This window comes from Notechis scutatus, chromosome 8 (assembly GCF_049901735.1).
Source record: "Notechis scutatus isolate UNSWTSFEM ecotype Mainland chromosome 8, rNotScu1.2, whole genome shotgun sequence".
Taxonomy (NCBI): domain Eukaryota; kingdom Metazoa; phylum Chordata; class Lepidosauria; order Squamata; family Elapidae; genus Notechis; species Notechis scutatus.
In genome coordinates, this window is record NC_142016.1 from 19,324,633 (window position 1) to 19,346,339 (window position 21,707).

The 21,707-nt window shown below is 42.7% G+C and overlaps 2 protein-coding genes and 1 long non-coding RNA gene across 4 annotated transcripts in view; 1 reads left to right on the forward strand and 2 right to left on the reverse strand.

The window, feature by feature from the left end:
• Positions 1-2,852: 2,852 nt before the first annotated feature.
• Positions 2,853-8,222, reverse strand: PMIS2 (PMIS2 transmembrane protein). Its single transcript, XM_087970963.1, has 2 exons — positions 7,578-8,222; positions 2,853-3,038 (listed from the first exon to the last, which is right to left on the reverse strand). The coding sequence occupies exons 1-2, from the start codon at positions 7,881-7,883 to the stop codon at positions 2,853-2,855; spliced, it is 492 nt and encodes a 163-aa protein (XP_087827089.1). The 5' UTR covers positions 7,884-8,222.
• Positions 8,223-13,121: 4,899 nt separating this feature from the next.
• The window catches only part of LOC148129925 (uncharacterized), a 35,045-nt gene continuing 26,459 nt past the window's right edge, over positions 13,122-21,707 (forward strand). Inside the window, exon 1 of the long non-coding RNA XR_015750514.1 lies at positions 13,122-13,334. This is a non-coding gene — a long non-coding RNA (uncharacterized LOC148129925). The remainder of the gene's footprint in view (positions 13,335-21,707) is intronic.
• LOC113425924 (proline rich transmembrane protein 1B-like) lies at positions 15,959-20,742 on the reverse strand. Of its 2 annotated transcripts, XM_087970978.1 has the most exons (3): positions 20,220-20,742; positions 19,350-19,487; positions 15,959-17,009 (listed from the first exon to the last, which is right to left on the reverse strand). In XM_087970978.1, exons 1-3 carry the CDS (start codon positions 20,541-20,543, stop codon positions 16,854-16,856), a joined length of 618 nt encoding a protein of 205 aa, XP_087827104.1. In that variant the 5' UTR covers positions 20,544-20,742; the 3' UTR covers positions 15,959-16,853. The 2 variants fall into 2 exon arrangements, with proteins under 2 accessions (XP_087827104.1, XP_026544016.1); XM_026688231.2 differs by lacking the exon at positions 19,350-19,487.

The following is a 21,707-nucleotide window of genomic DNA, read 5'->3' on the forward strand; positions in this document are numbered from 1 at the left end:
ATTGGCTGAATGATGGTGTCAGCAATGCACTCATAGGAAACAAGACTCCGAGGAAGGTAGTTTCCTCAAAGAATAGTTTTATTGGGTCTATCATTTTGGCACAGATCTGGTGAAAAGCGACTCTGAAGGTTCCTGCAATTTTCACCTAATTAAAAGTTTTTTCCCTTTTCCCAAACAATCAGTCACATGGTCCAATCGAGGTGCTGCCTGGTTGCCGGGTAACACCACTCCTCCTCTCTCTGAGCATCAAAATGGTTCAAAATTATAATTTACCGTTTTAGCTCACTTAACATATTCACCATTCTGTCCCACCTTTCATTTTGACATTTCTGATTTCCATTTATTTCCAGGACTGGCTGGAGAATTTTAGGAGTTGAAGTTTACATGTATTACACAATACGTTATAATTTCCAACAAGTAGAGCAATGTGACAGTACAATCAATGGTAGAGAAAGGTGAGAAGAGATATTCCTATGATCGCATTACATTTTAAAATTTGGAGTCAAATGTGTGTCAGGATTTGGAAAGCTACATGAAGCTCTCAGATACCAGATTGTTCACTTTTGATTTATGACAACACTGGGTCCTATATATGTAATGATACTGTCTTATGGAAGATTGTTCCAGAGACAATAATAGGAATATCCTTATGGTAGATTTACAAGAATTGGAATTTCAGTTCTCACATCTAGTGTATTGCATCCATTTAATATGAATGAGATTTAAAACTTATTACATGTATTTTAATATAAGCAGTGCTTCACATGTAGCCTCAAAATGGATACATTTACCTTTTCCCAAGCTTTTGTTTCAATCTGGGGATCGATAAGAATCAGAATTCTCAATTAATAGGATTTCAGACTGCCCAATACTGTCTTCAGTGTATTATGGGATAGTTCTTAGGTGTGGCCAGCAAAGCATGTATGAACTAGCGGGAAGTCTGAAGGATGGGCCTAAGGTTAGATTCTGCACCAAGCGTTTTACACGATTTACATTAATTCAAAGACAAAGATGGCAAGCGTGGAGGCAGAAGGAGAGAGGAAAAGAAGAACCAGAAGAGAAGAAAACATGTAAGGAAGAAGAGATAAAGAGGAATGTACTATATACAGAGTGAAATTGAAGCTTGACGAATGTAGTATTTATTCTGTGTGTGTGTGTGTGTGTGTGTGTATTTGTGTGTGTGTGTGTTTTTCAGCAAGCACCGATCTTATTGCAGAAATGAGGCAGGACATAAAGAAAGGTTATGAAAGATTGCTCTTTAGATGTGTGGTAGAACAAAGAAATGGAAAATGTCAAACCTCAAGTTCACACATATAGTTCAAGTGTTCACCCTGTTGTTTACTCTTATTTCTCAAGAAATTAGGGCATTTGAGTTTCTTTTTCAAGTTTCCCTTGTTTCCTGGATTTAAAGTATGTTCTTTCAACTCTCTGGTTTCTCCAAGGTCATCTCTGTAACTTTCTATATATGAGAATTTGGTCATCGATCTGAAGCCCATTTTTTTTTTTTTGCTCTAATGTCCCCTGTTGTTGCATTAAGACATATTGTGACCCAGATGCATAAAATCCAGCTGTGTAATCTGGGGCTGCCCTTCGAAAGGACTTGGATTTTGCACCTTTGGTGCAAAATTCCATAGCCCAGCTATTATCAAGAGTAAGTAACAGCTTTACCTGGGAAGCAGCAACACCTTTGGCAAAGTTTGTTGTTCTTCATAAAATGGTGAAAAGATGGGTTAGATTATATTACTGTTGGATGGAGTCAGAATTGGCTGAATGATGGTGTCAGCGATGCACTCATAGGAAACAAGACTCCGAGGAAGGTAGTTTCCTCAAAGAATAGTTTTATTGGGTCTATCATTTTGGCACAGATCTGGTGAAAAGCGACTCTGAAGGTTCCTGCAATTTTCACCTAATTAAAAGTTTTTTTCCCCTTTCCCAAACAATCAGTCACATGGTCCAATCGAGGTGCTGCCTGGTTGCCGGGTAACACCACTCCTCCTCTCTCTGAGCATCAAAATGGTTCAAAATTATAATTTACTGTTTTAGCTCACTTAACATATTCACCATTCTGTCCCACCTTTCATTTTGACATTTCTGATTTCCATTTATTTCCAGGACTGGCTGGAGAATTTTAGGAGTTGAAGTTTACATGTATTACACAATACGTTATAATTTCCAACAAGTAGAGCAATGTGACAGTACAATCAATGGTAGAGAAAGGTGAGAAGAGATATTCCTATGATCGCATTACATTTTACAATTTGGAGTCAAATGTGTGTCAGGATTTGGAAAGCTACATGAAGTTCTCAGATACCAGATTGTTCACTTTTGATTTATGACAACACTGGGTCCTATATATGTAATGATACTGTCTTATGGAAGATTGTTCCAGAGACAATAATAGGAATATCCTTATGGTAGATTTACAAGAATTGGAATTTCAGTTCTCACATCTAGTGTATTGCATCCATTTAATATGAATGAGATTTAAAATTTATTACATGTATTTTAATATAAGCAGTGCTTCACATGTAGCCTCAAAATGGATACATTTACCTTTTCCCAAGCTATTGTTTCAATCTGGGGATCGATAAGAATCAGAATTCTCAATTAATAGGATTTCAGACTGCCCAATACTGTCTTCAGTGTATTATGGGGTAGTTCTTAGGTGTGGCCAGCAAAGCATGTATGAACTAGCGGGAAGTCTGAAGGATGGGCCTAAGGTTAGATTCTGCACCAAGCGTTTTACACGATTTACATTAATTCAAAGACGGTGGTATGATTTTAGAGAGTTTGATTTCTGTTGTCTCTTCCGTGTATTAAGAACAGAAATCATTTAAGATAACATGCTGTCTTTAGGGATTGTTATTTTCAAAGCTGCTCTGATGAACAGCTGCGGTGTGGAAAAAAATGACCAAAATGATAATGGTCAGAATGACCAATGCAGTCCCCAATCCAAGGGCCGTGTGATCCAAGATGAGTGCCAGTCTAGAATATCTCTTAGCAGATGCGATGTCTCCCCGTTGATTGGCATCTTGAGTCTGAGGGTGGGTGGGAGGGAAAGAGGTAAAAAGAAGATTATTGAGACCCATATAATTGGCTGACTCTGGGCATGTGGGACAGCAAGAAGACAAATGTCAAAACATGCATGAGAACACGATTTTTAAAACAAAGATGGCAAGCGTGGAGGCAGAAGGAGAGAGGAAAAGAAGAGAAGAAAACATGTAAGGAAGAAAGAGATAAAGAGGAATGTACTATATACAGAGTGAAACTGAAGCTTGACAAACGTAGTATTCTGTGTGTGTGTGTGTGTGTGTGTATTTTTGTGTGTGTGTGTTTTTCAGCAAGCACCGATCTTATTGCAGAAATGAGGCAGGACATAAAGAAAGGTTATGAAAGATTGCTCTTTAGATGTGTGGTAGAACAAAGAAATGGAAAATGTCAAACCTCAAGTTCACACATATAGTTCAAGTGTAGAGGTAACCACAAATGTACGGCTGGAAACTTAAATACATCTGCAAGACACCAGTGACTTTGACCAACGAGAAGGGTGAAGGAACAAGATATTTAGCTTCTTTAGCATAGCAACAGGGGCTATAAAATGTTACATTTCCGTGTTTTGCTGCTTTTGAAGAGTATATAAGTATTTGCTTTTCCACAAGATAGGCTTCAGATGTTGCTGCAGCTATATTGCTCTGAACTTTTTGAGCAAACAAAACCAACTCCTTTTGATTCCGAGGTCTGAGTCTTGTGATTTTTTGCAACAGAAGGACAAGATCAGCCTGGGTCTCAAATTAATTCAGTGGAATCCCTTTTTATCTATTTGGATTTGGTGCACTTGTACCCAGACTTCAGAGGATAATTAGGACGGCAGAAAAAACAATTACTACCAACCTGCCTTCAATTGAGGACCTGTATACTGCATGAGTCAAAAAGAGGGCTGTGAAAATATTTACACACCCCTCACATCCTGGACATAAACTGTTTCAATTCCTACCCTCAAAACGACGCTATAGAGCACTGCAAACCAGAACAACTAGACACAGGAACAGTTTTTCCCCAAACGTCATCATTCTGCTAAACAAATAATTCCCTCAACACTGTTCAACTATTTACAAAGTGTATACTACTATTACTGTTAATCTTCTCACCACTCCTTATCACCCATCCCCTCCCACTTGACCGTTTCCTAGTATGATTTGATTGTTGATTGTACCCTATGACTATCATTAAGTGTTGTACGTTATGATTCTTGATTCTTAACGAATGTACCTTTTCTTTATGTGTACTGAGAGTTTATTTATTTACAAAGACAAATTCCTTGTGTGTCCAATCACACCTGGCCAATAAAGTATTCTACAGATACCCTATTTTAAAAATGAAAGTCTTTGATAACTACTCCAATCGATTTTGCTCGACAAACTGAATGGAGGGTTTGCACAGGACTTTGGGTGATGCGAGAGTTTTCAAAGCAAGTTGCACTGGAAACAGATCAACAGCAATGACAGATAAATAGATTTAGTGCAGGAAAAAAAAGACTCCTTTACAAAACGAACCTGGCAGCTGCAGGGGATCTACTTATGTGCTTACATGTCTTTGGGCCACACATCCAAGGCAACAGGTTAGAAACCATTGCCAATCTCTGTCAGCCATGAGGGATAGTTTCCAGTTGCACGTGGCCCTCCTAAGACCCATTTTTGGCTGCAACGGCCTCCTGAATCCCTCTGCCAGCAAAATCAGAGCTCCAGAGGCCCACACACGGCCCATCCGAGCTCCGTTTTAGCTGGGAGAGTCCTCAGGCCACCACAGGTGCCCCCAACACGAGTGACGTCGAGCTGGCTATGCCCTCCCTGGCCATGCCCCCTCCCTGAGGTCAAACACAACCTTGATGTCGCCCTCAATGAAATTGAGTTTTACCCCCATCCTAGGTTATTTGCATACGATGACTAATCATGGCATCAAAATTCCTGCTGTCCTTGGTATAGATATTCACACCAACTTGCAATTTTTTGGACTATCTCTCTTGCTCAAAACTTCTGTTAGAGTGGACAAGGTTTATTTATTTATTCATTTGATGCCCCCTCACTCTCAAAGGACCCCTAGCAGTTTGTAGTATAATAAAAGTGTATATGTAAAAAAACAATTAAAATGAGAGAGAATTAGAGACAAAAAAACAAGAGGACAAAATGGTTATGTGTGTTGTCTTCTCTCTTTTTCCCATCAACCACCTCTGACATAGAATGTCCTCATCAGGGCGCCAAGCCAACTGACAGAGCCAAGTTTTAAGGCTCTTCTGAAAGGCCAAGAAAGTGGGGACGGATCTCACCTCTGAGGGGATGTTATCCCTTGAGCCAGTTCAGATCAGGAAGCAGGTTTCACAAATTTGACTGGAACTCTTCCCGAGTAATGCAGGCTACACTTTAACACCGGTTGGCCCAGGGTCAGGTTGGCTGTTGTGGGTGGCGTGACCCATCCCCGTCCTCCAGCTCCACCACACATATAGGACAAGCCTCCCACGTTGGCCAACCTGACCCTTGTCAAACAGGTTGTTAAATTAACCACCCCCACTATCCTGGGCGAACAGGTGGTCAAATTAACCACGCCTGCTGTCAAAGTGGACCCTGGGCATTGTGCTACACTGCAATGGAGAAATGGGCAACGGAGCAGTCAGCACGAGGGAAGGAGGAGGAGCAGGGAGAAGAAAGAGGGAAAGCGACCTTCTCCTTCCCCTGTGCCGGCTGCTATGTTGCCTGTTTCTCCATTGCAGCACAGCGCCCTGGATCCACTTTGATAGCGGAGGTGGTTAATTTAACAATCGGTTGTCTTGAACTGGTGCAAACCAGCTGAATCCCACCACTGCTACACTACCCGATTATTCAAAGTCTGGCTGTTGTTTACCCTTCCACCCCTCATATTTCTCAGGAAATTAGGGCATTTGAGTTTCTTTCTCAGGTTTCCCTTGTTTCCTGGGTTTAAAGCATGTTCTTTCAACTCTCTGGTTTCTCCAAGGTCATCTCTGTAACTTTCTATAAATGAGAATTTGGTCATCGATCTGAAGCCCCCCTTTTTTTTGCTCTAATGTCCCCTGTTGTTGCATTAAGACATATTGTGACCCAGATGCATAAAATCCAGCTATGTAATCTGGGGCTGCCGTTTGAAAGGACTTGGATTTTGCACCTTTGGTGCAAAATTCCATAGCCCAGCTATTATCAAGTGTAAGTAACAGCAACACACCTGTTCTTTGTTGCTCATTGGTTGCAAATAAGCATTGAGAGCCAATTCAAGGGGTTGGTTTAACTGTTCCTATAGCAGGGGTGTCAGATTCAAGGCCCGGGGGCTGGATCTGGTCCATGGGGTGCTTAGATCTGACCCTTGGGGCCACCCTAGAAACAGCAAAGGACCAGCCCATGGTGCCTCTGCTAGCAAAAAAGGCGGCGGGCTGCATGTGGGTCTCCCCAGCTCTGCCTGGACCACCACAGGTGCCCCCAACATGAGTGATGTTGAGATGGCCACGTCCATCCTGGCCGTGCCCACCTGGCCCCCTGAGGTCAAACACAACCCTAATGCAGCCTTCAATGAAATTCGAGTTTAACACCTATAGCAGATGGTGGACTGGGACTGTCTTGGTGCTTGAATTTTGGTTACATGGACAATTTTCACTGTAGTTTTCTCTTGTCATCTTGTATACTATCCCAAACAGGATAGACAAAAGGAAAGAAGAAAGAAAGAAAGAAAGAAAGAAAGAAAGAAAGAAAGAAAGAAAGAAAGAAAGAAAGAAAGAAAGAAAGAAAGAAAGAAAGAAAGAAAGAAAGAAAGAAAGAAAGCCCACGTGGGGTTTTCATAATCAGCCATGGAAACTTATTAGGTGATTTAGCGCCTGCCTGTACAGCCATTTCTTGCAGTTATGATGGTCCCCATAATCAAGGGATCATAATTCATTATAACGGGCATGTATTTATGATGGCTGCAGCATCTTGAGGGGTGGACATACAATCATTATCTGCCACCTCCCCAGCTGGCTTCCAACACGATCAGTGGAAGAACCTGGATTTCCTAACCGCTGTGTGATTCACTTTAGTGATTTGCTTAACAACTGGGGCCATAAAAGTAATAAAATCAGGTGCCCCACCCTTGCTTAGCAATAGAAATTCTAATTCCAATTCTGGTTATAAGTTGAAGGCTACATCCGCTTTATCACATTCATCCATGCTTCCACTTGCAATAAATTATTCTATTTAATAGTACTTGAACAAAAGTTCGGTTAAGGCAGCCTGATAGTGCATTGAAAGGAGCTCTTATCTCTGCAGTTCTTTGAACTGTATTTGATCTCTGACTAAGAACTTGTATTAACAAACTCTGTATACTTCATTCCCCCTCCTTTTCCCCTCCTTGTTCCTTTTTACTCCCTTTTCTTCTACAGTCCTATTCCTGCTTCACAGTTCACCGCAACAACTGCTGGCTGTTACCTCTTACTAAGATTAAACTAGCATTGGCCACACTCACACCAATCTAAGCAAAGTTAGTCAGCTCTCTTTCTCTCTCTCTCTCTCCCTCCCTCTCCCTCCCTCATTGAAACTCACCTTTATAGAGAAAATCAAAGCAGTTATGCCCAAGGGGAGGCAACAGCAAAGGAGAGTGAAGATGGAGTAGCCCAAATAATCTGGTTCATTGACAGGTTGGACATTTGCGATGAAGATAGTTTGTTGAGGCTGCATAGGTATGGCTCTGACAGGTCTGCCATAAGCGTGGTACTGGTATGGCATAGAGGGATATGTCCCATACATTGGAGGCGGTGGATTAACAGCTGATTTCATGGGATCAGGCTGTTGTCCAGGATGAAAGGGTTCATTTATTTGAGATGTCTTCTGGTTCTCTGGATAGCTCATCTCGCAGCCTGCTCTCCTCTCCTTCCCTTCCTTGAAGTTCTGCAATGTGTCACCTCACTTCTCAGCAGGATTCTTCTTCTTCTTTATTTTTTCCTCAAATGCTCCCCAAGTCCTGCTGATTTTTTTTTTCTTTTCCCTTGGTTGCACTTTTCAATCCTCACTCCTCTTGCTTTGCTAGCGTCCTTCTCTCATGGACTGAAACTTCTTTTGTCTGCAGATTGGCTTCAAACAGGTGGTTTACTGTAGGGTAGAAACAGTGAACCCAGAAATAAATGGAGGGTGTGTCCAGACCTTGTCCCTATTTTCGGTTGTGAAGTTGTAGGCCTATTTGGTAGGAAGTGTTTCCCTCCATCATCTTACTGACAGCTAAATCTTTCCCTCAGTGGCTGGATTTATTGCCTTCCACTAACTGGGGAAAAAGAGAAAACAACCCCGTCACCAAACATATAAGGATGTCATTGCACAAAGCTTCCTCCAAGCAATGGACATGTGTCTTCTGCAATTGTCTTACAAGGGAGGCCAGCCTATAACTACCTGACATACGACGAGAATAGAGGCCAAAATTTCTGTTGTTAAGTGAGTTTTGCCCATTTGATGACTTTTCTTGCTACAGTTAGCAACAGCACTTAAACTTAAATATGGCTTCGCAGTTCTTTTACAGCCCTCAATAAGCAGTTTACAGAGTCAGCCTTTTGCCCCCAACAACCTGGGTCCTCATTTTACCCACCTCGGAAGGATGGAAGGCTGAGTCAACCTTGAGCCTGGTGAGAATTGAACTGCTGGCACTCAGCAGAATTAGTTTGCAATGCTGCATTCTAACCACTGGGAGCGAGGGAAGGAAGGAAGGAAGGAAGGCAGAGGTGGTGTTCAGCAGGTTCTGACCAGTTCTGAGGAACCGGTAGCGGAAATTTTGAGTAGTTCGGAGAACCAGCAAATACCACCTCTGACTGGAGATTTTGCAGTATCCTTCCCCTGCCACACCCACCAAGCCACGCCTACCAAGCCATGCCCACAGAACCGGTAGTAAATTTTTTTGAATCCCAACACTGAATGAAGGGCAATAGCAATAGCACTTAGACTTATATACCGCTTCAGAGTGCTTTATAGCCTTCTCTAAATGGTTTACAGCCTATGGCCCCCAACAATCTGGGTCCACTGCAATTGATAAGTTAGTAACCTGATTGTTAAGTGAAACTGGCTTCCTCATGGACTTTGCTTGTCAGAAGGTTGCAAAAGAGGATTTCGCATGACCCCGGGACACTGCAACCGTCATAAATATGAGATGGTTGCCAAGCATCTGAATTATGATCATGTGACCATGAAGATGCTGCAAAGGTCAAAACTGTGAAAAACTATCGTAAGTCACTTTTTTCAGGGCTGTTGTAACTTTGAATGGTCACTAAATGAACTGTTGTAAGTAGAGGACTACCTGTAGAGGTGTGTAAAGGTCATCCTCAAGTTATGATTGTAACTGAGCTTGACAATTACAGTTGTAAGTCATGACTGTTGTAAAGCAAGCTTTCATAGGACCAAACCAATTGTTCAGTCTTGTTTTGCAGCGGTCGTTAAGCAAACCCATTGTTCACCATGGGCCAATTTTTGCCAGAAACTGGAAGTCAATTGGAAGTAAACACCAGTTTCTGGCAAAAAAAAAAAAAAAAGAAACGTTGTAAATCACAATCATGTGGCCGCAGGATGCTGCAAACAACTGTAAATGTGGGCTGATCGTTGAGTGCCCAAAATACAGTACAATATGCAACAGAACACCCTACACCCCCAGACTTGAGATTCTAGGTTTAGACAACCTTGAACTACGCCAACTAAGATAGTACATAAAATCATATGTTACAACGTCTTACCAGCTAATGAATATTTCATCTTTAACAACAGTAACACAAGAGCACACAACAGATATAAATTAAATGTAAACCACTCCAAACTTGATTGCAGGAAGTACGATTTCAGCAACGGAGTGGTCAATGTCTGGAACTCACTACCTGATTCTGCTGTCACCTGCTCAAACCCCCACTCCTTTACCCTCAAACTAACCTCTATTGACCTCACCCCATTCCTAAGAGGTCTGTAAGGGGTGTGCATAAGCGCACCATCGTGCCTACCGCCCCTGTCCTATTGTCCCCAATTATTAGTTCCTATTTCATATATTTGAACTTATGTTTATTCTTATTTCTATTGTATTGTAAGCTTTTGACAAAATAAATAAATAAATAAACAAACAAGCAAGCAAGCAAACAAACACACAAATAAATAAATAATCATATGACTGTAGGGGAGGATGGAAGTTGGTTCTTCGGAATGTGAATCCTGCTGTATTGAGCTTCCTGGATCCTGAAGAAGGGGAACTTTTTGTAGACACTTTACCTGGGAAGCATCAATCCCTTTGGCGAAGTAGGTTAGGATGTTGCTCTTCATTAAATGGCAAAATGATGGGTTATATATAGTTCCTGAACTGGAATAGACATGGCAACAAGTCAGCCAATGGGGACTGTCTGGATTAGACATGGCAACAGGTCAGCCAATGGGGGCTGTTTGGTAACTGAAACATAGTATTTGTTTTATATGGGGGCCATAAGTGACAGTTAGAAGTCTGGGCGTGGCTTTGACTTGCTGAACTATATATAAGAGTTGGTTTGTCTTCTGTAACCTAGGCCTCTAAGTCTAGGCCTCTAGGCCTCTGTAAATTTAGGCCTCAGGGCCTCTGAATCTCTCTACTCTGTAATGACTTGCTTCTGTGAATATTGCTTCTGTATTCCTGAATTTGCGTGCCGACTTCTGATAAAGAAGTTTATTATGTAAATGAATACGGCAGAATTGTTTTACTTGTGTGCTAGTCGGATGTGCTGCAAGACTCTCTGACAAGATCAGGGGTGTCAAGCTCAATTTCACCGAGGGCTGCATCAGGCCTCGGCGGGGCCGGGGTGGGCGTAGTCAGCTCAACGTCACTCATTGAGGCCGTGTTTTTGGCCACGATGGTCTCCTGCAGCCCTCTGCCAGTGAAAACGGAGCTCGTTTTGGGCTGTGCCAGCCTCCTGTAGCCCTCTGCAAGCCTCCCCAAGTTCTGTTTTCACTGCAGAGGTACCGCGGGTCAGTCCTTCACTGTTTCCGGGCTGGGCCAGATCTAAGCACCCCGGCTCATGGGCCTTGAGTTTGACACCTCTGGGTTACGTAATACCTACAATTAAGGAATTCTGGGAGTTGGGAGTCCACGCATCTTAAAATTGCCCTGCTTTAGATGAAAGGGAGAAGATTCAGGAATATATAGACAGGCTCGAGCCATGGGCCAAAAAAGAATAGGATAGCCCTCAGACCAGCAAGGTCTGAATTTGGGTAGGAAAAATGTAAGGGATAAGTGTCGGGATTCCAGCAATCACCCTAATTAAATCATGAGCCTTGAGCCAAACTTCAAAGAATTCATTGGGAGCGGCATACTGGCACGGCCTGTATGAAGCTGATTCTGGCATACTTAATTACAGTCACCTGTGACCCTGCTTTCCCCCTCCCCCCTACATTTATGGGTGTGCCATAAATCAGTTTCTCCAATTAAGCACATACACGGGCTAAGTGTCACCTATCATGTTCTCCAATTAAAGCTTTTCGTGGGCGAAATCTTCAGTAGCTGAGCTACAATCTTTCTAAAGATAAAGTTGGAATGTGCTTCTAAGTTCATTTGCCGTATGCTTCTCCAGTCCTTCCCCCCTACCCTCTTCCTTATGCCAATTTGGAAACAAGCGTAGGAATGCTTTACAAGCTGACAATAAGCATATCGTGGAGGAGACCTGGTTTGGGAGGAGTACGTGAGGAAGGGATCCAAGTGTCCTTGTCAACCCGAGTTAAATATGAACCAGCAATCTGATGCTATCTCGGAGTTCGTTAAAAGGAAGACAGACTCCTGGGCATCACAGTTTTATATATTTATTTATTTGCTTATTAGCCTTTTAAAAATCCCGCTGTTATTACTTTATACGGTAAGCAACCCAAGGCAGGGAGCATACACAATATTCTTTCCTCCTATTTTCCTGACAAAAACAATTCTGTGAGGTGGCTTGGGCTGAGAAAGAGAACGGGTGTCTTAAAGTCACCCAGCTGGCTTTCGTGCCTGTGGTGGGACTAGGAACTCACTTTCTCCCAGTTTCTAGGCCAGCACCTAGTTTGGTAATCTTGCCTTAACTATTAGGACCATGTCACCAGTTTCATCTTTTTGGATTCCTCTATGGTTGGCAGATGTTATTCTATGGGCGGAAACCCTCTAGCGGGGATTGAATCCACAGCTCTTTGGACTTTGGATGATTAAATGGAGCACATTGGCAGCTATTCAGGTCCCAGTGCTGAAGTGGGGGAGGGGGGAATTATGGAGAGCTACCGGAAGAGTTTTCCAATTTCTAAAAAGCTATCAGAAGAGGAAATGGATTTGTTTGTTATTACCTTGAGGGCAGAACAAGAACCAGTCAGCTAAAGATGCAAAAAAAGGAAGTTCAAATTAGTCACCTGGAGGGACGTATGAATTGTATAGTCAATGGGACAAATTGGTCACATAATTCCCGATTTCTCCTTTGCCAGGGATTTCCCAACAGAAGCTGGAAGTTCATCTGTCAAAAGTGCTGACGTGTAGAACTAGATGACCTCTGGGGTCATTAACAACTGTATTATTTTTATTTTATTTTTTTTAATAAATTTTTTATTGATTTTTAAAAACAAACATAAACAAACAAAACATAAAACATAAAAACATAAAACATCTTTTTTTGAAAGCAGCTTGATCCCGGGTTACATCTCTTCGTACAGACACAAATTCAAATTCACGCTCACTTTTATATACTGTATTATTTTTATTATGCTGAGATTGTTCGATGTTCTAATTAGCCGATGGTCTAGTGTTGCTTGGGTTAAAATATCTTTCCTCTTTTCTATACCATCATGAGAACAAATAGCAAGAACTGGGAAACTGTAAAAAAGATAGTCTGGGATGGCATGGGGTGCTACCTCAAGCAGGGGGTTGGACTAGAATAGGGGTCACCAAACTTTCAGACCTCAGGGACCACTAAATTCATAATTTTAAATCCCATGGCCACTAATATGATCTGCCTAATGGCCAGCTGGGCGTGGCTAGGTGGCCATGTGACTGGGTGGGTGTGGCCAACTCGACTCACGTTGAAGGGCACCTCGCCGGCCTCTACTCGCCCCTTCCCTCCCAGCCACTCCTCGCCTGTTGTGTCCCCCCCCTGGGCTCCTTAGGGCCCAACAGGAAGCAGTTGTTGGAGCTAAGCAGCCCTCACGAGAAAGAGTTGGCAAAACAGCTGGCTCGGTTCAAATTGGATCTGACTGAGAAGGTGGCTCAGCAGAAGCACCTCATTGAGGACTACAAGCATAGGCTTTTTAAGCAGAGAGAAGACCTGTGGGAGTGTAAGACCTGCGCCTAGAGGCTCAGTGGCAGTGGTGAGATTTAATTTTTTTTACTACCAGTTCTGTAGGTGTGGCTTGGTGGATGTGGTGTGGCTTGGTGGGCGTGGCTTGATGGGCGTGGCAGGGGAAGGATACTGCAAAATCCCATTCCCTCCCCACTCCACTAACCTGCTTTCCAGCTCCCTTCTCCTGTGCAGGGCAACCAAAGAAGACCCACCCAATCAGCTGGGACTCGGGAGGCAGAGAATAGATGGGGTTGGCGGGGCCAGTCAGAGGTGGTATTTGCGGATTCTCCGAACGACTCAAAATTTCCGCTACCGGTTCTCCAGAACTGGTCAGAACCTGCTGAAGACCACCTCTGCTGAGTGGGCTGAGATGGTCAGCCAGTTCCAGGCCATGATGCAGTCTCACTGGAACAAGACCCTCCAGCTCTTCGCCACCAGCGGCACTTCCCTCCAGCCTTCGCCCAAAGCCCCACGCTAGGAGGCTAAAGCAGACCCCAAGTCAGAATTCCTGCCCCCCCTCTGCCTTGCACAAAAAAGACCCCAAAGGGGGAGACTCTGCAGCAACACAAATGTTCATTGCACATATCCGGCCCAGGGGCAGTAGTTCGAGGCCCCCTGATTTAGTGCAATATAAAAAAATGCAAATAATTTTTCTGCAGACCACCAAAATTTGCTTGCGGACCACCAGTGGTCCACGGACCACCAGTTGGTGACCACTGGACTAGAAGATTCCGAGATCCCATCCAGGCTTATTCTACATTCTATATTCAAAATAGGGTCTGACTTTAGTACTTTTATGAAGAAGCCAGGGGGCGCTTAAGTTGCTTCCCCGCAGTGCTTGCTAGCTGAGTATTTGTCCTTCTGATATGAAAAAGCTTTTATGTTTCCTTATTGCTTTTAATGATTAGCTGAAACTGAAAAGGCATGGTGATAATGGAAGATAGGAGTGTTAAGTGGGAAAGTAAGTGTCATTCAACTAACCCATTCCTCAGTGCTTGGAAAATAAACTGAGCTATATGCTCTGGGTTTGTAGTTCACCAAAGTACACATACACGGACTAAGCTTATAATGAATTAATCAGCTGCATGCAGCTCTTACAATATGCAACTGGTTAAGCCTGTTGTGAGGACCCAGCTATGTAGCTGGGGGTTATTTTAATCTAATGAAAACAGTTTGGTCCTGTTTAGTCCTGAGCCAAGAGTGTGATTTGGCCGCAAAAAGAGCAAATGCAATCCTAGACTAGATCCAATCAAAACAACTTGAAACAAATGATCATTCCTCTCTGTGTTGGACTGGTCAGTTCAGACCTAGATTATTGGGTCTGGTCTTGGGCATTGTGGGAAGGACATTAACATACTGGAGCATGACTGGACCAACAGCCGCACAACTTTTCTGAAATTGTGTTTTCCTTTAACTCGCCTCATATTTGAGGCCTGGGCCATGCAGGAGAACATTAAAATACTAAGCCAGGTCCTCAGCATGTCATGAAGACGTTTAGAAGTGAATAATGACACCCCCCCACTTTTTTTTTAGTAATATAGACTCTCCCTGCTTTATAAATGGCAACAGGGTAGGATGGTAATTCATGATAGTGGCAAATATCCGTAGCTCAGGTGTAGGCTGCAGGTGGAGGTTTGTTCTCCGAGCTTGTGGGTTGGTTTCCAAACTTTTTGTTACCAGGCTAAGTAATATCTTCCATGGAATTCAGAGGTAACATCTTCAGTGGAATAGGATGGTAACTAACATAATGAAATTTGCCATGAAATGATGGCCAGTGCTATGTGATATTTGCTTTACTGATCTAGGACAATTCTGTTATACTAGTGAAGATGTTCCTTGGGCATACAGAATAATTTTTAAGTTCAAGGACCATTCAATACTATGCACAGTGGATAAAGTTGTGCTACAAGGGTGCAAAACCCCAAATCCAAAAGCAATAAGCTACATGACTCATTGGTTAAGTAGCTAACTGGTATTCTACTTAGGGTAGCTAGCGGTATGTTTTATTGTGCAATTTGCTTCATTTTAAACATGTGACATTTTATAGTTTATAGTCATAGTTTGGTTTGACTTGAGATTTTAAATAAAAGTTCATTAGTTTAGATCTGTTTAGTTTAGGCTGTTGAATTCAGCCAGAAAATTCCATAAAAGGGAAGAAAGGGATCCTTTAATGCAGTGGTTTTTTTAAAAACTTGGCAACTTTTAAGATATCTGGATTTCAACTCCCAGAATTCCTCAGCCAGCATGCTTCCAAAGCAACCTTCAAATTCCTAAGCTAGCTCCACATCTCTCTTGAGACTGTGGAAGTGGCCTATTCTATTAGTTCCTTCTACCATAGGAGTAGACAGAGCTAACAGAACACACAAATATTTAAGTTGTTGAGATTAATATTAATTCAATCAAAAAATGCTGGCTGGAGTAAAAAGGGCCATTTCACTTCCAGCAGGTCACCCCTGATGGACAATTGCTAGCCAGACTAAATTCCTGCGTTGTGTTTGGGTGGGAAATTAACATCTATAGAACAAAATATGCAACAGGAAAGAGTTGGAAGTAAAGCAGATGAAATATCATTCTTCAGTCAATCTCAATCTAAATCATTGGATAGCGCTATCCTTTAATTCTTACAAATAAAAGGGATGTAGAGGGGGGGACTTATGTGAGCCATTTCTTTATTTTCATCATACAATATTTATTTCCGCCATCAGATGTTGAACCCTCTGTTCTTCTTCCAAAGAGGTAAGCAAAAACTGTTTCAAGAAAACCAAGGACCATACTTGATGATCAACCCTGTCAGATCATGTATTCCTCTTGCATACGGGACTCTGAAAAGGTGCATTCAGATGCTTTCTGGGTTTTGAAAACAGACTGGAGGAGATGGTTGCAAAACCAGTGAGCAGAGGAAAGCTGTGGTATGATCTATAATTGGACAGAAAGGGCTTGATTAACAATTTGTAGCGTCAGAATTGGGGAGTTCTCAGGGACTTATATTAGATGAAGGAGAGAAAAAAAAAAACTAGTGAATTTTGGGAAGAACTGAACCAGAAGTTAAAACTGAATGATCAAACAACTACAAACAAATCACCCGAGGTCTGAAATGTACAGAATAGCCTAGAAGAGGAAATGAGAAGATGGTGGACTGATGGGAGGAGGAACAGTTAAAAGAAGATGATCTCAACCCCTTGTGGGATTCCAAGGAGGTTGACAATTAATAACGACAACAGGACAATTTGCAGGCATGTTGTTGTATCCCATTTGATTCTTGCCACCCAACACCCCTTTTCCCTTGCTCCAGATGATGCTTTGGTGCTTTGTAGAGCTGGAGTATGTTTATGTCTAAAGCTTAACACAAATCATGTTACAAATCTAGCTGCTAGAACCTTAAAACCTCATTCTATAGCTGGTGAGAGCAGTCAGGAGGGAGGAAATCCTTGTGTTTTTCATGGGTGTGTGAGTAAGCCGCTGTAACTTGTGATGTAATCGCCCACTGCAGATGAATTCAAGCCTTTTGCTTCTGTTTTGTATCTCAAGAACGAGAAGATACAAGCCTTCAGGGTTTGTTCAACAGATACAGGGTCACCAGTATGGCGATATTCATGATCAAGACGGCGATGCCAAAACCAAGAGCAGCATGGGAAAAGTTGCGGGCCAACTTGGAATTTCGCTGCGCAGCCATGATGTTTCCAAAATGGTTGGCATCTCGGGTCTAGAGAGAGAGAGACAGAGACAGAGAGACAGAGAAGATGATGCAATGGATTAGTGGGGAAAAACCCCCACCCCCTTTAGCTGAAGGTTATTTTCTGTTTACAGGAATAGATAATGCTGAATGGTTTCACAATGGATATCCTTGCAGTGGAGGGTTAAGAACTTTTTTTTTATCTCAATCAACAAACATTAATCAGCAACCCAACTATGTAGGCTAAGATAGGACAGGCTCAACTCTTTCCCCTATGATCTGGCCTCTCTTTGTTTGTAGACACTGGTTTATTAACAAGCACTGTCAACTATTAGCATCGTAGTTCCCTGCTCATTCCAGATACTAGTGCCCACTTCAAAATTTTATTTTGACGTGGGAAAGGAGAATCAACTTCCTTCCAATGATCTTTGCTGCTACTTTTGGACACCATCTCTTTTTACTCTTCTTCTTTCGTTACTCAATCCATATGACTGTCCAAAAGATGTGGGACAGCAAGCATGGATACTAGTTGTTTTATTTAGTACTTGTTACACCTAGAGTAAGGGTAAGCTGCTTCATGATCTGCATTTAGCTACCATTCTAAACTTACATGTTAAAGTCTTACCAATTCATGTATTGTTGATCACTCTTAAGTTTGAATGTGTGCTCCAAATCCTTGATGATGAGAATAGGATAAGCCAGTATTAAAATATCAAGAAAATGTTAAACATAAAAATGAAAGAGAAAGAGAGAGAGGAGAGAAGGAGAGAGGGAGAGGGGGGAGAAAGAGGGAGAGAGAGAGAAAGAGAGAGAGAGAGAGAGAGAGAGAAGCAGCAGGAGAAAAATAAATTATAGGGAGTCCTTGACTTACGAAAGTTCATTTATGCCATTCAAAATTACAATGGCACTAAAAAAAGTGACGTATGACCATTTTTCACACTTATGACCATTGCAGCATCCCCATAGTCACATGATCATAAATCAGTCACTTGGCTACTGACTGATATTTAGACTGTTGCACGTAGGGCGTGTCATTTAACGGGGTTAAAATTAAGTTTTGATTTTTTTTTCAGGGAGGGGTTCTAAAAATATGTGTTTTTACACCAAGAATTGAGATCTGCTGCTATTTTTGCAATTGTTGTTGCAAGGTATCCTGGGGCCTGTTTTGTAAACTTCTGACAAGCAAAGTCAATGAAGAAGCCAGATTCACTTAACAACCAACTCTGTGACTAACTTAACCACTGCAGGGATTCAATTAGCAAGGGTGGCAGGACATATTGGTAAAAGGGGGCAAAACTCACTGAACTTAGCAACAGAAATGCTGGGGCTCAGTTGTGGTCGTAAGTCAAGGACCACTTGTACGCTCCAAAAGTGAGGGTGACATAAATAAGATATGTGTGAAATTAAAGACCCTGGTTGGAGCTATGGAAGCCACTGAGTTTTGGGATAATCTCAGAGGTGGTATTCAGCAGGTTCTGACCAGTTCTGGAGAACCGGTAGCAGAAACGTTCAGTAGTTTGGAGAACCGGCAAATCCCACCTCTGACTGGCCCCGCAAATCCCATCTATTCTCTGCCTCCCATTGAGTCCCAACTGATCAGCTGGGTCTCCTTTGGTTGCCCTGCACAAAACAGAGCTGGAAAGCAGGTTAATGGGGTGGGGAGGGAATGGGGATTTTGCAGTATCCTTCACCTGCCGCGCCCACCAAAGCCACTCCCACCAAGCCCACAGAAACAGTAGTAAAAAAAATCGAATCCCACCACTGGATAATCTCAAGTGGTGGCAAAAAGAAGAGGAGAAGTGAATGACGTGTAAAGCATCTTTGATCTCCTGTAAGAAAGGCAGGCTATAAATGATAAAAAGAGTGTTTGTGACATCACGGTACCGTCTTCTTCTGTCTCGTGCCTATAGTATCACGAAGTACACACAAAAGTTTACAGAGCTGGCCTTGCAAACTTGTATTTCTAGATTTATTCCTTGTCTGTCCTTCCACCCCAAGGCTGCAGAAAGTATAAACCTTGGGAATAGATATAAAGCAGAAGGCTGCTGAACGTTGTGAAATTGCTTTAGCTACAAGGTTGTTTTTTTTGCTCATGCTGCATTCAAAGAAAACCATAAAAAAAAAAATCTTGCTCCCTCTGCAACGATGCCCCATACGGATTCTCTATTTTTCCTTGTTCCGGGCTCCGTAGAGATGCAGTGTTTCCTCCCCCTTGAACATATACCTGAAGTATAAAGGGGGAGTTGGGGAAAAAAACACCCCTTTGTTGAAATCTCAATGATCGGAGAATGTTCTGATGTAAGCCAGTTTGGGGTAACGGTTTAAAGGCGCTGAGCTAGAAAACCTGGAGCCCGTAAGTTCTAGTGCTACCTTAGGCGTGCAGTCAAACGGGTGACTTGGGGCCAGCCCCCTTTCTTTCATCTCCAGGAAGACTGCTCTGACAAGCCACTTCCAAAAATATTCCAATACCCTGAAGGAACTTGAGCCAACTCGTTGCCCACCTGGAGTCTTAGAAGAATAAGAAGAAAGAGAAAGAAATTGCTGTAAAGTGGCTTAAAAAAACAAAAAAAAAAAAAAAACTGGTTTGATTTAAGCATAGTTTAAAAAATAATCTGCTTCAATGTCCTACCAGTCAATGGCTACTTCAGCTTCAACCACAATAGTACAAGAGCACACAACAGATATAAAGTTAATGTACACCACTCCAAACTTGATTGCAGAAAAGTACGACTTCAGCAACAGAGTGGTCAATGCCTGGAACGCCCTACATGACTCCGTTGTCACATCCCCAAACCCACACTCCTTTCCCCTCAAACTAACCACTGTTGTCCTCACCCTCTTCCTAAGAGGTCTGGAAGGGGCGTGCATAAACGCACAATAGTGCCTACTGTCCCTGTCCTATAGTGTAGGTCACATAGTGTAATAAGATTGGGACTGGGTTAGGGACTTCTGTCCTCACTGTGAGTTGTGTTGGGGGGTGGGGTGCACGAAGGGAGGCTCAGCCAATCTCATTGAACACATGTTGTACTCTGACAATAAAAGTAATAATAATAATAATGTCCTATTGTCCCCAATTATTAATTCCTATTGCCTGTATTTATACTTATGTTTATTATCTTGTAAGCTATTGACAAATAAAATGAATTAAACAAACAAACAAACAAACAAAAACCCAAAGGCCAGGTCTTCCCTCACCCTACCTTGCAATCTGCTACTCACCTTGTCTTCTCAAACCCTTACCTTTATTGAGAAAATCAAGGCAGCGATCCCCAAAGGCAAGCAGCAGAAGAGCATGGTGAAGATGGAGTAGGCCAGGTAATCTGGTTCAACGGAAGGGTAGATCGGGGTGAGGAGGACCGTCTGCTGGGGTTGAATGATCGGAGGTTGGTAGGCTGGGCTGGGTAAGCCATAGGAAGGAGGCATAGGGACAGCGGCCCCTTGGCCCGTGGGAAGTGCAGATCCAGCAGGGTCAGGGTCTTTGCAGAGCTCTTTTTCTGAGTAGGAGGGTGGATTTGGAGAGGCAGGTTGATCCCCCTGGAAGGTTTGGTATTGTGGGTGGCTCATGTTGCTTGCTCTTCGGCTGTTCTGCAGGCTTCGGATGGAATCCCTTCACACACACACACCCCACCCAAGTACTAGTTTCTTCTTTATGTCTGTTTCTGATGTATTGCAAGCTAAATCTGTTCTCCCTCTCCCTCCTCTCTTCTCTTGCACTTTCTCCCCCCTTCTTGGCCTCCTCCTTCTGCTCCTTGCCTCTTCTGGTGGATCTTACTATTCTCTCTCTCTCCCTTACACCTCCCCTTCCTGCTTCTTTGGCATGTGAACAGATGACCAGATAATAAGTGATTCAACTTTGCCTGCTGATACTTAAAGGGGAAAGTCCAGAAGAGTTTTACTTTTTGCCTTTTGGATTCTGCTTGCCTGACAGGCATGTCCTTTCGCCTACCAAAAGCTAATGCAATCCTAAATTGCATTAACAGAGGGATACAATCAAGATCAAGTGAGGTACTAATACCACTCTATAAAGCCTTAGTAAGACCACATCGAGAGTACTCCATCCAGTTTTGGTTACCACACTATAAAAAAGATGTTGAGACTCTAGAAAAAGTACAGAGAAGAGCAACAAAGATGATTAGGGGACTGGAGGCTAAAACGTACAAGGAACGGTTGCAGGAACCGGGCCTGGCTAGTCTAGTGAAGAGAAGGACCAGGGGAGACATGATAGCAATCTTCCAATATTTGAGGGGCTGCCACAGAGAGGAGGGGCATCAAGCTATTTTCTAAAGCACCCGAAGGCCAGACAAGAAGCAATGGATGGAAACTGAACAAGGAGAGATTCAACCTGGAAATAAGGAGAAACTTTCTGACAGTGAGAACAATCAACCAATGGATCAGCTTGCCCTCAGAAGTTGTGCGAGCGCATCACTTGAGACTTTTAAGAAGAGATTGGACTGCCATTTGTCAGAAATAGTGTAGGGTCTCCTGCTTGGGAGGGTTGGATTAGATGACCTACAAGGTCCCTTCCAACTCTGATTATCTGTTATCTGCCTATGCAACATAAATCAGCTGATTGTCACAAGAGCTTTCCAGACTGATGCATAAATAGTTAAGCCAATCTTTATTCCAGCTATCTTTATTCCATGGCTGCACATGGAGATGTCCTTGTTCCCTCCCTCCATGTTCTTTCCATAGCACTACTGCAAAAGGAGAGTCCCTTTTGAAGTAGTT

What these genes read in the sequence shown, in the direction of transcription:
- PMIS2 (XM_087970963.1), bottom strand. Translation starts at nt 7,883, where the DNA reads ATGAGCTATCCAGAGAACCAGAAGACATCTCAAATAAATGAACCCTTT. An exon ending in CTTTGATTTTCTCTATAAAG is followed by an intron (nt 3,039 to 7,577) that starts GTGAGTTTCAAT and finishes ACCCACCCTCAG; the next exon opens with ACTCAAGATGCCAATCAACG.
- LOC113425924 (XM_087970978.1), bottom strand. Translation starts at nt 20,543, where the DNA reads ATGAGCCACCCACAATACCAAACCTTCCAGGGGGATCAACCTGCCTCT. An exon ending in CCTTGATTTTCTCAATAAAG is followed by an intron (nt 19,488 to 20,219) that starts GTAAGGGTTTGA and finishes TATTCTTCTAAG; the next exon opens with ACTCCAGGTGGGCAACGAGT. An exon ending in CGTTTGACTGCACGCCTAAG is followed by an intron (nt 17,010 to 19,349) that starts GTAGCACTAGAA and finishes CTCTCTCTCTAG; the next exon opens with ACCCGAGATGCCAACCATTT.